At 54.3% G+C, this 13,633-nt stretch overlaps 1 protein-coding gene across 1 annotated transcript; it reads right to left on the reverse strand.

The window, feature by feature from the left end:
- Positions 1 to 1,782: 1,782 nt before the first annotated feature.
- Positions 1,783 to 12,975, reverse strand: LOC123034398 (zinc finger protein 2-like). Its single transcript, XM_044451723.1, has 7 exons — positions 12,939 to 12,975; positions 10,824 to 10,922; positions 10,031 to 10,105; positions 8,054 to 8,287; positions 4,561 to 5,144; positions 3,434 to 4,428; positions 1,783 to 1,831 (listed from the first exon to the last, which is right to left on the reverse strand). The coding sequence occupies exons 1-7, from the start codon at positions 12,973 to 12,975 to the stop codon at positions 1,783 to 1,785; spliced, it is 2,073 nt and encodes a 690-aa protein (XP_044307658.1).
- Positions 12,976 to 13,633: the final 658 nt, after the last annotated feature.

Genomic DNA, 13,633 nt, shown 5'->3' on the forward strand with positions numbered 1-13,633 from the left:
GAGGAAGAAGGCACATATTGCTCGCTGGATGTAATTCCGGAGGAGGCTGCTTCTTGGGCAACAGCCAGCCAAACTCCATCGGTTGTTCTAAGTCTTTCCTAAATAGGACATTCTGCAGTCTCCACCCCCAAGCAACATCTCAGTAAATGCACCATATGATATAGCACCAAAGTGATAGATGCTGGCAATGCACGCTGGGGGGAAAGGCAGCCTTCCCTGCAGACGAATGCCAGATGTGAGAAGACACAAAATTCAAATGGGGAGGCCGTCAGGTGCTGAGAGCGCTAACAGTGCCATACTAAAAACTTAAGAAGCAAGGCTGGGAGGGACCTTACCAGTTGAACTGTCGTAATTTTCACACAAAGAATCCTAGGAAATGTAGTTGGATGAGAGAACTCTCTGGTCAGGGACCCCAGATTCCTTTCAGGGAATTTAGAATTTGGCCTGAACTATCCATGAAGTAATACTGGGTGCAGATGAGGTGGCATGGATGTATCACTTTAGACTGAAGGCAGGAGATACTCTCTTGAAAGCCCCCATGTCAAACCTGGCAGTACACCTTGGAGAACATTTCTAACAGCACTTTCTATATGTTGCTTTCCAGTTGCAAGCTGTTTGCCATGCAGAGCATTCAAAAATACAATGCTCTCCCTTGCCGATTAAAATGGTACGTGCAATTGTATTAACTCCAAACTCCACCATTCTGTTCCTGCCTAAATCTGCCGCAAGTACAGAGCAGGCCTTCCTGGGGTTCCCTGGGGAGAGGGGATGACTATAAAAACCATTCAGACCAATAGTGTGGGCACGCTCAGCACTGGTGGGCAGTTGCTAATGGCCTGCGCCCCCAGGAGGGCCAGCGGGAGCCCAGGAACTGCCATTGCAGCACCAGCTTCCTGCTATTCCAGCTGGGCAAGCTCATCTGCTTGCTCACTCAGTAGCATGACCTTCATGCAAAAACAGGCACAACCAACCTCCCTCTCCAGGCAGGTGGGTGGCAGATAGGATCAACCCTGTAGCTTGGCTCCTAGTCCTGCATTGTGGGGCATACAAAATGGTGCCGGCCAAACCCAACAGGTGCCAAATGCCTGCTCCACTCCCTTCAAGCTGGCGGAGGATGCTGGCAGCACTGGATAGGTCCAACTGTCCTGAGGAGGGGTGATGGAAGATACCACAGGGGCAGGATGGTGCTGATGGGGTGATGGCAGCAGACTGAGGGCCCACTCAAGTTAGATGCCATCCCTGAGAGTAGGTGTCACCTACCTAAGGGAGCCCCAAGGGGGCTTTTGGTGTGCAAATGCCAGAAGGCATGAGAAATCAGAGCTAAGGCTATAACCCCCTGAACAAACTTAGATGGTTGGCAGCCCACTGAGCTCCTTGGGAATTAAATTTGCATTGAATTGCTCTGGGTGAGAAGGACCACTGGGGGGAAAGCTGGAGGATTTGGAGGATGGGGGGAGAGAGAGAGAGAGAGTAGGGCAAATGGAAAGGGGAAATCATCGGTGAGCGTACGCCCCATCTCCAGAATGGAAAGCACAGCAGTTTCCTCCTAATGCCAGAAAGGTGGCAATAGCCTTGCATCTTTTATTCCAAGTTAATTAAAGTATTATTCTGGAATACAAGTTCTTGGCTTCTAACTTCCTAATCACTGAAGCCAATTAGAACCACCGCTCTAGACACGGAGGTGCAACTGCAGCGTGCGTGGGGCACCTCTTCACCTATGTTGGGGCCACACTCCTTTTGTTCACACACTGGCGTCCATGAAGGGAAGGGATTTCTGCACACTTAGGGGGCTCTATCGCCACTGTTCATCTGCTGCTTGTATCCAGAGCACCTAGGGGCACATTCACACTGAGGGTTACCGTCCTGTCCTTTGAGCGCACTGGTGAGGAATGGTGTGAGCTGGTGACCTGCAACAGCAGGGGGGTGGACCTGATGGCCTTTCCGATAGCCTCTGAGGGTTGCGTGGTGCCAAAGGAGGGAGGCGCAGCTTCCTGGCATCATCTGGCCCCTGTGGGCCTGCTGGAAGGAAGGGCCCTGCAGTGCTTGGGGAGAAGAGGCAGGGCAACCAAGGCACCTCAGCCCAGCCACGCTTGCCTGCGTAAGGCAAAGGGCATATTGGGCCAACTCATCCCGTGCTGGCAGGGGCTACTACAAATGCCAGAGGAATGCCCAGCTGCAACCTCCACCCCCCAGGGAAATCCTCTTGATCCGCGCTTGGTGCTCACCCTCCCTTTGCACTCCCTCTTATGTGACTCACAGACAGGAGGAAACAGGAGGATTCCTCTTGCTGCTCCTTCACTTCACAGAGCCTTGGCCAGCCTTTGGCCTAGAGGGTGGGGACTGAAGAAGGGAGCGGTGGGACCAGTGGTGGGGGCCCAGGTCTCCGTGGGCTGAACAAGCCACTTCCATGGACCACCTGAGGCCCAGACTGGAGGGTGCCCTCCTGTGCTTTAGAGGCATAAACAAGCCCTGTGCCACTCTCTGAAAATCACCTTGTGTAAACAAAAGGGTGGTAGTGAGCGAGGGCAAATTATGCTCTTATGTCCTCTTGTAACGGGGCAAAATGGTGGAGGTGGGGGACTAAAGGAGGGAAGGCTGCAGCTTTTCAGGTGATGCTGGACTAGTTCTCATTATCCCCCTCCATTAGCAAACTTGTCTCAGACTAATGGAGCCCAGCAACATCTGGATGGCCACAAGCAAACCACCCCCACTGCAGCGTCTCTCAGGTGGCTGGGATCTAACATTTCAGACTGCAGGGGGGTTTGTGTGCGCGCATGCAAGAAAGTGAATGTATGGCTGTTCCCTCGCATCAGTCTCAAGCTCCGAGTACAGCAGAAGCACCTGCAGCCTCCCCCACACACTCCCTCGGACATTGCTGGGCTATAATTTCCATCAGCCCCAACCAGCCTACCCGCTGGCAAAGTAAGATGGGAGTAGCAATTCCCCAGATCGGGAGGGTTGCAAGTTCCCCAGCACGGGGCAAGATCTTCTCAGTGTGGCCTCCCCCCGTTACGGTTCTCTCTGGGAGTGAAATGATTTCACCTCCTGCAAGGGAAATGCCGCGCCGGGAGGGCTGCAGGCGCTCCCCAGAGACTGGCCGTCTGGATGCAGCCCGCAAGGCCCAAGTCGCCAGGATGGGGGAGGTGAGGAGGTGGCCCTCGCACACAGACAGACAAGCGGCTCAGAGCAGGCCCAGGCAGAGCGGGCGGGCTGTCCCGGCGGGGAGACCGCGAGGCATGGAAAGCAGAGAGTAGGGGAGGCGGCTGTTTATTGGAGAAGAGGTCTGGGCCCCACCGGGGCGGGGGACGGGAACGCCGAATGGGAAAAGCTTCGGGAGGAGAAGGGGAGAGACCAGGGCAGCTCCAGAGCAGGGATGGGGAGGGAGGAGGGCGAGGAGGGGAAGGAGGGCAAGGCCGGGAGAGGGCTGGGGGACGCGAAGGAGGCCGAGAAGGCCGAGGAGGGCAGCGGAGTCGCAGGCTTGGCGGGCGCGGCGGCAGGCGCTGCCCCGGGGCCAGCCGAGGCCTTGTCCTTGCCGTGGGTGCGCTGGTGGCGGTTGAGGTGGGAGCTGCGGCTGAAGCATTTGCCGCAGATGCCGCATTTGTAGGGCTTCTCACCGGTGTGGGTGCGCTGGTGGATGGTGAGCTCGGAGCGCTGGATGAAGGCCTTGCCGCACTCGCCGCAGGCGTAGGGCTTCTCGCCCAGGTGGGTGCGCTGGTGGGTCAGCAGGTTGGAGCTGACGCTGAAGCACTTGCCGCAGGCCTCGCAGCGGTAGGGCTTCTCCCCGGTGTGCATGCGCCGGTGGATGGTCAGGTCCGACTTCTGGATGAAGGCCTTGCCGCAGTCCGTGCAGGAGAAGGGCTTCTCCCCCGTGTGGATGCGCTGGTGCTTGGCCAGGGCGGAGCGCTGGGCGAAGGCCTTCCCGCAGTCGGCGCACTTGAAGGGCTTCTCCGCGGGCGGCGCGGCGGGCGGCGCGGGGACCTTGCTCAGGCTCTTGCCGCAGTCCAGGCAGTGGCCGCTGCGCGTGAGGCGCCCCTTGCCGCCGTACAGCTGGTGCTTGAGGACCTGCTTGCCGCCGGTGCTGAAGAGGAAGCCCTTCACGTGCTCGGGGCAGCGGTGGGCGGCCGCCGCCGCCGCCTGGGCTTGGTGGACCCGCTGGTGCCGGTCCAGGTGGGAGCTCACGGAGAAGCCCCGGCCGCACTGCGCGCACGTGTAGGGGCGCTCGCCGGTGTGCACGCGCTGGTGCCGCTCCAGGTCGGAGCGCTGGATGAACCGCTTGCCGCAGTCCGCGCAGGGAAAGGGGCGCTCGCCGGTGTGGATGCGCTGGTGCTGGGCCAGGTTGGAGCTGCGGCTGAACCGCTTGCCGCAGGCGCTGCACGGGTACGGGCGCTCCCCCGAGTGCGTCTTCCGGTGCTTGGAAAGTGCAGAGCGCTGCCCGAAGCATTTCCCGCAGTCCGGGCAGGGGTGGGCCGCGGGCGCCGGGGGGGCGTCGGCCGGGGCGGGGGGCTCCTCCGGAGGACCGTGCAGGTGGGTGCGCCGGTGCCGGTCAAGGTGAGAGCCAACCGAGAAGCGCTTGCTGCAGTCGGAGCAGGCGTAGGGGCGCTCGCCGGTGTGCACCCGCCGGTGCCGCTCCAGGTCCGACTTCTGGGTGAAGGCCTTGCCGCAGGAGGCGCAGGGGAAGGGCCGCTCGCCCGTGTGCACGCGCTGGTGCTGCGCCAGGTTGGAGCTGCGGTTGAAGCACTTGCCGCAAGCCGTGCACAGGTAGGGCTTCTCCCCGGTGTGGATCTTTTGGTGCTTCGCGAGGATGGAGCGCTGCCGGAAGCAGCGCCCACACTCAGGGCACTGGTGCGGCCGCTCTGGTGTGGGGATGCTGTGGCCTCGCCCACTGCCCTCCAAGTTCTTCTTCCCGCACTCCACACAGACGCCAGGCATCTCCACTCCCTCCAGGGCTGCACAGTTTTCCTTTCGCTTCCTGGCAGCCCTTCCCTCCCTTGCCAGCCCACGCTGCACTGGGCGCTCCCTCGGGTCCTGCTGGCATTGACTGCCACTGGCTTCCCCCTCATCTGGGCTGTTAGATCTCCTGGATGGAGAAGATGGCGGCTCCACCGTCCCCTCCAGAGGCAACTCCTCTTCATTCTGCTCAACAGCTGTAATAAGGAACATGAGAGAGAGTCGGACCATACCTGCTTCCAACCCTTCCTCTAGCTTTCCCCAGCCCAGTGTCTGCTGGATGGGGTGGACTGCAATGCCCATCATCCCCAGCAAGCACAAATGCCTCACCAAAGTTCTACCCATCATTATCCCCCCCCCCCTTTTTCCAGAAAATGAACTTGGAAACCCAGGCATGAAGATGAGCATTGCTACAAGGGTAGTGCTGAGGTCAGGGTGCTGTACAGTGAATCGTGAGACCCAGGTTCTAGTCTCCACTTGGCCACGGAGCTCGCTGGGTAACTTTGGGCCAGTCACTGACTCTCAGCCTGACCCACTTCACAGGGTTGTTGTTCTGGGGACAAAACAGGAGGGACAGGCTCAGGTACACTGCTTTGCGCTTCTCACAGGACAAAAAGCCAGATATGAATATAATAGACAAATAAAATACGACTCTCCAATAATGTCCTTCATGGATCAGGCCAGAGGCGAAGCAGAAGCCTTCCCAGTGGCTGCTCTGAACTGTGGGATTCTCCCCATCCTCAATCTTGAGTATTTCATGGAAGCAGCATAAAGTCTCTAAGCTCTCAGGCACTGAACATCTGGGAAGGAGTTAGATGTATTGCGAAGCAACAGTTGACCAGCCTGGGGTAGAGGCACAGCTGTGCATATTCCATAAAGAGAGCCAGTGTGGTGTAGTGGTTAAGAGCATGGGATCGGGACTCAGGCAATCTGGGTTCTAGTCCCCGCTCAGCCATGGAGCCAACTGGGTGGCTTTGGGCCAGTCACAGACTCTCAGCCCAACCTCTACCTCACAGGGTTGTGAAGGATAAGATGGAGGAGGGGAATGATGTAAGCTGCTTTGAGCCCTTTGTAGGAAAAAGGCAGGATATAAATCGAAAATAAATAAAGACCACTGCTCCTCACTGAGAGCGAGGGCAGCCTTCAGGATTCTGTGCACGCTGGCTGTTCTCTCTCCAGTTTTAAAACTGAAAAACATGTATTTCTGACCTGACATGCTCTAAAGATGAATGAGAAATTATGTGGGCAATGCACAGCAAAATCTCAAAGCCGGAGCAGGGAACATGCCGGGACTTCCCATCAGCTGGCGGGAGGATGCAGCTTTAAAGCTTAATGCAAAACTGGCTTCACTTGCATCATTAGAGCAGGTCCTCTAATCAGATTTCCATGGAGAATTCTGGTTTTGCTTCCTTCAAAAGCACCCAAGCCAAGAACATCAAAGTGGCCATGATGGTGGCTGCAAGGAAGTCGCTGCATGAGGTGTGGCTCGAAGATGCACCAGCCACCCTTGTCTCCTCCCAGCATTTCACATGAACATGGGAACGTGTTCACAACATCTTTATTTTCATCTTAAGGCCAGCTGCCCCTTCCCCAAAGGGATCTATATAATTTCTTTCCTAAAAACATCCTCTACTGAATTTAAGGTATATTTAGAACAATGGTAGTGTCCCACAACACGAGTGCTAAACCTTTGGCCTGCAGGCCAATCTCACCCATCTGGGATCTCTTCTAAGGCTTAGATGCTGGTAGTAATATGCTCATATATTTGGCCCTTGGACTCAGCACAATTTGGCTTCAGCACCACATACCACTGGAATTCAGCCAAAAGGTTAGTTTTCAAAATGGGATCCAAGCTGGAAGAGATGCATCACTCCATCCTTCAGTGACTGGGTTCAGACAACATAGTAAGTCATGCTCAAGATTAAAGTATGGATTGTCATTGAACTGGGAGTAGATTACTGTGTTGCCTGGACCCAGCCAAGATACAAACCATGGTGGACAACCCACTGTTCACAGCCCAAGAACAAACCATGGCTTCTCTTCATGGTTAATAAGCCATGGCTAGTTAGTGAAGCTGCGTTCAGACAATACAATAGCCCATGGTTTAACAATAACCCACAGTTCAATGACAACACAAACTTAGATGCATTCTCAACCCTTGAGGGTGGGTTATTGTCAGAACCCACTCAGTGAATTGTCAACCATGCAAAAATAAACCTCAGTGGCTGCAGGTGCAGAATGTCTGCCTGCACAGCTGCAGGTGGTATCTTGATGCTCGTGCACGTGCATTTATAGGGAAGTGCATAAGGGGCAAGTCGTATCTGCGCACCCACAACTGCTAGAGGTCCTCCTGGGGAAAGAGCTAAACACTGGACCCAAGAACACATGAGCAATATTATCGCAAGGGACCCTTAAAAGTAGAAGAGGGAATCTCGTGGCCCTCCAACCACTGTTGGATTCCAATCCCCAACAGCACCCTCAATGGCCAGGGATGATAGGAATTGGAGTCCAACCTAATCTATGTCCTCACTTTTCTTCAAAGGCGAGTGGAGGGACTTGGCAGGAGAAAGAGGAGCTCTCATTGGCAAATAGGGGTAGGCAGAGGGCGTGCCATGGGGCAGGCAGTGTGTGGCCCTCAAGCACTAATGGGTCCCTGGACACCTTCCTGAGGCACACCAAGGTGCTCTCCCCCAAATTTTAACCAAAACCCCCCATTTTCCTACCAGGAGCAAGCCTGCTGTGAAATGGGTTGCTGCTGGTGTGGAAAACTAGGTTCAGAAGGGTTGTGGTGTGTCGTGTGTTGTTCAGCCCCCTACCTTCTGCCTTGTGCTCAGGCTTTTGGGAAGCGTGCTCATTTTTTGCCACACCTTCCATGGAGGCCGTTTTGTGCTGAGATCTAGGAGAGTTTTTCAAATCCCCAAATGTACCCACAGCCCAGAAGCGCCCACCCTGGGACATGGCCTGTATGCCCAGTACAGAAAATGTCCCGGTTCTCTATTAAATAGGCACAGAGGCAGCCTTACTGAGGGTTTGTCGGTCACTCCATACAAATGTCACACACCCCTTTCTTACTGCCACCGCAGCTGGTGCGCTGAGACCCGCCCACCTTCATCCTTGGGGCTCTTGGGCATCTTCTTCCGGGCTTTGCGCTTCCCCTCCTGGCTCTGCTCCTTCACCAGCTCTCGGAGCATCTTCTCCACCTGGCTCCTGCCAGCCGTCTGCAGGATGAGGCCCAGCTGCCGGCGGAGGTCGGTGTTCATCCCACTGTCGCTCGGGCCAGCTGCCACAGCTGAGTCCTGCATCGGGGCCTGTTCCACCTGGCCCTGTTCGGACTCTATATCTACATTGCGAAAAGACGAAACAGACGCTGAGAGGGATGGGCTTGCGAACTGACTAGGAAAAAGAAAGTGACCCAGTCTTTTGCCTTAAAAGCAATTTGATTTATAGTAAATCAGCCATGAAAGCTCTTCAAGGCACGGAGAACTATACGAGTGCTCAATGTCTTCCACGTCAAGCTGCTTTTTAAGGGAACAGCTACAGAGTCTGAGTAAAATGCCAATGAAGTTACTCCCACATGCCAACCGGACTAGCTCATCTACTCTTGCCCTGACATTAAAGCCAACACAACTCCAACCACACTCAGGCCTGCACAAAGGCAGCTTCTCCTCGTGAGCCTCAGATGCGAGGTGTTCTCTGTGGGAACGGTCTTTGTTCAGGTTGCTTCAGCTGGCAAGGTACAATCCTTTGACCACCAGATGCTGCCTAGGCCTTCCCGGGAAAATCCGGAGCCCTGGCACTGACCCTGGGAAAGCACTCTGAGGGAGCTGAGGCTCCAGACCCATGGCGGCCTCCCCTCACCCGGGCAGTCAGCACCGTTCTTTCCATGCCAGCCGGAGCGCTGGAGCTGCACCTGTGATTTCAAAGCCAGTGTGAAGGGGCTGTTCTGGGGAACAGGGAGGGAAGGAGCAAGGCTCTCCCATGATATGAGGAATCCTGGCAGAGCTTCAGTCCCTACTTGCATGCAGAGCTAAAATAGATCTGTATTCTCCTAGTTTTGGAGGGCAAAGGAAGCCTTCTATTGCATGCCTGCAATTCTCCATGTACTGAGGCTTACGGGCAGCTCCATCAGATGGTTCGTTTGCTTGTTATTCCCAAGTGCTTGTTTTGTTTAACTGTTGCATCTTTAGCTGAATATTCTTCCATTTGTAATAAATGATGCTTCGTAATCTAACACTTTGAGACTTGTGTCCAGCGAAACTCTAAGAAGGGGGAAGTACTAGATTCCCCCCCAAATGTCACACACTGGAGCTGTTCCTACAACAGAACCATTCATTATGGCGAGGTGTAGGGTGGACACCGCAGAGTGCACACAGCCCCCTTCTGAATATGCAGCCCCCACTCAGGGTTGTGCGAACCTGGCAACCGTAGGTATGCAAGGATTAAGCAACCCTTACATAAGCCACAGTCTGTTTTAGGGTCATGCTGAGGTTATTTAGCCCTCACATAACCCATGCTTGTTGGGTCCTCCTGACACAGTCTCCAAGCAGGGCTTGCATATTTAAAATAGTGTCCACATGTGCCCTGCACACACAGCAGCCTCATCATGAGTTCAATAACCCATGATGAGCTGCAGTGTGCTTTCTGAACCCTGTCACTGAGTAGCCCAGAAAATCAGGTGCAGCCTAAGAGAATTCTCAGGTTGCATCTTCCCCTGCTCTGCCAGCTTAGGTGATGTTCCTGAAGCCCACCACCCCACAACATGGAAGTAGTCCCGTGTGGTGAAAATAAAGGGCCACAGTTTGGGAGCAGGGCACTGGCTTTGCAGGAAGGAGGTTCAGTCCCAGGTATGCCCAGATCAAGATGATCGGAAAGCAAGTCACTGGAAAAATAACTTTCCCTACTAGGACAACCCCTGGTCAGCCTTCTCCACCTGGTGCTCCCCCACTGACCCCTCCAACCCCTCACCAGTGGCTCTGTTGCCTAGGACTGATGGGAGATGCAGGCCAAGACACCTGGAAGGCCACAGGTTGCCCGGCCCTGCTTTAGACGCGCATGGAGGAACACTGTCCCTGCGCTGACTTACCAGACACCAGTCCTCTCCTTCTGTGGGACTCAGCAAATGCAGTTATCCGGGGCCAGCTGATCGCAATCTCCTCCGCTGGGGATGGGAGAAATGGAGGGAGCCAGTCAGAAAAAAAGGTTACTCATCAACTTTGCAGATACATACTTCATCTTTTTGGTGTATTCTAAAACCAATAGTCTCCTTAATTGGAAATGCTGAAAAGGGAGATGACCCTAACCCTAACCCTAAATCTCACTTGTTGCAAGGAAATTCAAGTTAGAAGAATTTGCTTGATGCAGTTTCTTTTCCAGCCCTGACCTGCAATTATTTTTGGCCTATAAGACAGACCTTGTGATTAAGGACACAATCCTGTGCATACTTGTACAAAACAAGGTCCTACAACATGGCCAGGTGGGGAGTGCTGAGAACTACTGAGAGTTGTTTCTGTCTAAAAGCACAGAGGATTATGCCCTAAAAGACCAGCATGTTGGAAGGATGTCCCTGGCCTCTACGAATGAATTAAATTTATTTATTAGATTAACACCCTACCTTTTTGTTTTTAAAAAACTCAAAGTAGTTTACTTCATTCTCCTTCTGCTGCTCTCAATCCTAGAACCACAACAACAGCCCTTTGAGGTAGGGTGGGTTGAGAGCCTGTAAGTGGCCCAAAGTCTCACAGTTGGTTCCATGAGCAGTGACTAGAACCCCAGTCGCCTGAGTCCCAGACCTGTGCTCTTAACTGCTGGAGAATTCCAACACAGAATATACCAAGAACTTGGTATCTGAGAAAAAGGAGGCAAAAATAAACACTTACCCAGTGAGATCACATTGTCATAGTTTTCCTGCATGATGTTGATCACTGGGTGCTTCTGTGAAGATGGCCACTGAAATGACATGTATCCTCCACACTGAACTGTGTGGCAGGACACAGAAGACAGAGGCATTAGCAGGGCCCCTTCAGGGCAGAATCACCAGTGCAGCACCCACTGCTGCCAGCACTGCCATGGAAATGTGCCGTGGTGCCTAGGAATCTTGCTGCTCTCCCCGCCAGCTTCAAAAGGGAAAAACCCCACACTGTAACATCCAAGCCAGTGTCAATGTTCGGCATTGCATTTGGAAGAATCTAGGAGGTGGGTGCCCATTGTCCACCAAGAAGCAACCTGCCTCTTCCCCTAAGCGACTGGCAACCACAGTGAGACACGGTGCCACTTTCAAGATGCTACCAGTCTCTTAGCAAAACTGTTGTTCAAAGCCGTGACTTGGGTGTTTAAGCACGTTTCCTGCCCCCTAAGTAAGAGCTTGAAGAGTCCACAGTGCAACTGGCCTTACTCCCTGCAGCAGACATTTTTCATGTGTACCCACAGTAGCCTCCCAAAACTCCAAAACTGCAAACAAACCCCAACTTTGGGGGATTTCTGTTGCATGGTTCCTGGAGAATATATAGGGAAGGGGGAGGCTAGAGCAGGCTAGATGGTGTGCAGCATGTCAGAATGCAAGGACTCAAATCCCAGTGGTTGGTACTTCCTGCAAGGTGGCCTCTGCCAGAAGGAGCCGGTCATACAAGGGGCCCTTGCGTGTGCCACCTGCTTGCCAGCTGTGGGCATTTGGAGAACAATAATGCACATGCCAACAAGGGCCTTGCTCTTTACCTAGGCAGATTTCACAATGGATGACAAGATGTGTCAATCACAGGCAAGAGTACGGATGCTTCCACCTGGAGGTATTTGGAGCATCAGTCCTGCTGTCTCAGCATACCAGGTAAACTGCACAAAGTTAGCAGAGCAAAGGAAGTCTAGCAGGAGCACTCTTGGAGCGTGCGGTACCTTCCTTGACCTGCTCTAGTACAACAGGACTGAGCTGGCCCTGCCAGAAGCTGTCTTCTGGAGGAGTCCTGATGAGCCCAAGTCCTTCTTGCTGTGCCTCTGGGAGCGCTATTCACAGCTGTTTTCAGAAAAGCCAGCCAAATCAGCAAGGCCAGTCCTTATTTGGTCCAGGACAGGGGCACCCAATAACATTTCCAGGCAATAGATCAAGTCAGAGAAGAAGCAAAATAAATTTCGGCGGCGGCGGCTTCACACAGCGTATCAATCATTTGCAGAACTCACTGCCACAAGTTGCGGAGACCTGCGCGCTTTAAATGGGGATTCGACTTCGCGGAGGCGGGGTCTGCCCCTGAGAAGCTGGCATGCTGGCTGGGTAGAACTTCCCCAGTCAGGCAGCGAAGCTCTGGATGTCAGTTCGTGGGGATGCAGGCAGAGAGGAGCGCGTCGCCTTGAAGGACCGCTGCAGGACCGCTGCTCAAAGGCATGGATGGGGCTGGCCGCGCCGGGAGCAGCGCGGAGGGGCTAGAGGCAGAGCAGCGGGCTGATCCGGCGGGACGCTCGCCCGCTGCTCTGAGCCGGTTCCATGGAGCCCGTGGGACTTGCTTGGCAGTGAAGGGGCGCGGGAAGGATTGCGCTCCCCTCTGAGGCGCTCCCCGCGTCCTCCAGAGATAATGGGGGGTTCTGCTCTCTTAGTTGCCCCTCCCTTTCATTCTCTTGGAGTTTCCAGCTGCTCAGGGGTTAATGGCTGGGGAGTCCGGGGTTGCCGCCGCCGCCTCCTCCCTAATTCTAGCAGCCGGATCTATGCCTCCTCCAGGCTCAGGCACAGGGAGCAGCTGGGCTGGAGGGGCGTCCCCTGGGGGGGAGTTCCGCTGCTCTGTGAGGGGTGGGGAGGAGGGGAGGGGGACGCCCAGGTCACTATGGAATCAGCTGCTGCTGGAGCAGCCGCTTTCTGACCCAGGAAGTTCAACCCCGGATGCATTCGGCAAAAAGGAGCGAAAAAGAGACAGCAGCCCCCTCTGCTAAGATACGACAGCCGGAGCCCTCTGCTGGCTTCCTAGAAATTCTCTGCTTGTCCGCATGGTTCTTACAAAGTGGTGGTCGCCAACCTTGGGTCTCCCAGATTCCGTGGACTGTAATGTCCATCATCCGCAGCCAGCAGGGCAAACGATCGGGGGTGTTAGAAGCAGTAATCCAACGATGTATGGCAACCCAAATGGCACTGCTATAAAGAACCGCCTCCCAGCCCGGTGTCTCCAGGTGTGTCAGACCACAACTCCCCTCATCCCTAGCTAGCATGGCTGTTGAGTAGCAGTTTCAGCGGGATTGGGAAAGAAGCCATGAAGCAATCCCAACTGCATGGGCTTAAAAAGCAGAGTGTGTTCTCCACAGTTGGCGCTGGCCTGGCCTGGCCTGGCCTGCACATGCAGTAGAATGAGAGGGCCGCTGCTGAATCCCACTGGATGAAGAACAGCTTAAAAACAATTTAAAAACAAAAGCTCCCTGCAAGTAAAACCAAAAAAACATAACAGAGGGAATGCTGGCACCTTGTACTGCTTCCAAAAGCAAGGGGGACTCTGAAGCTGTAAAAATGGCAGGGCCAAACCTGGATTGCGTTTTAAAATGTATTAGCCACTCTGCAGTTCTGCACCATACAGCAGAGGCTGATCTTAGTGGCTTATCATATATTTCTGCTAGAAGATAAGCAGTTTCATATTAGAGTTATATAAGAACTCTAGGATGGATACCATCTGGGCCTTTCTATTTGTCAGTAAGGTTGCAAAGATCTTTTCTCACCACTATT

The sequence above is a fragment of the Varanus komodoensis genome, unplaced genomic scaffold (genome assembly GCF_004798865.1).
Source record: "Varanus komodoensis strain SLA01 unplaced genomic scaffold, ASM479886v1 scaffold6_4, whole genome shotgun sequence".
In the NCBI taxonomy this organism is placed as follows: Eukaryota; Metazoa; Chordata; class Lepidosauria; order Squamata; family Varanidae; genus Varanus; species Varanus komodoensis.

Coding starts and splice junctions, on each gene's coding strand:
- LOC123034398 (XM_044451723.1), bottom strand. CDS start 12,975: ATGGACATTACAGTCCACGGAATCTGGGAGACCCAAG. Junction 5,145..8,053: donor CAAGAGCCCCAAGGATGAAG/GTGGGCGGGTCT, acceptor TCCTTATTACAG/CTGTTGAGCAGAATGAAGAG. Junction 4,429..4,560: donor ACTGCAGCAAGCGCTTCTCG/GTTGGCTCTCAC, acceptor TGCTTCGGGCAG/CGCTCTGCACTTTCCAAGCA.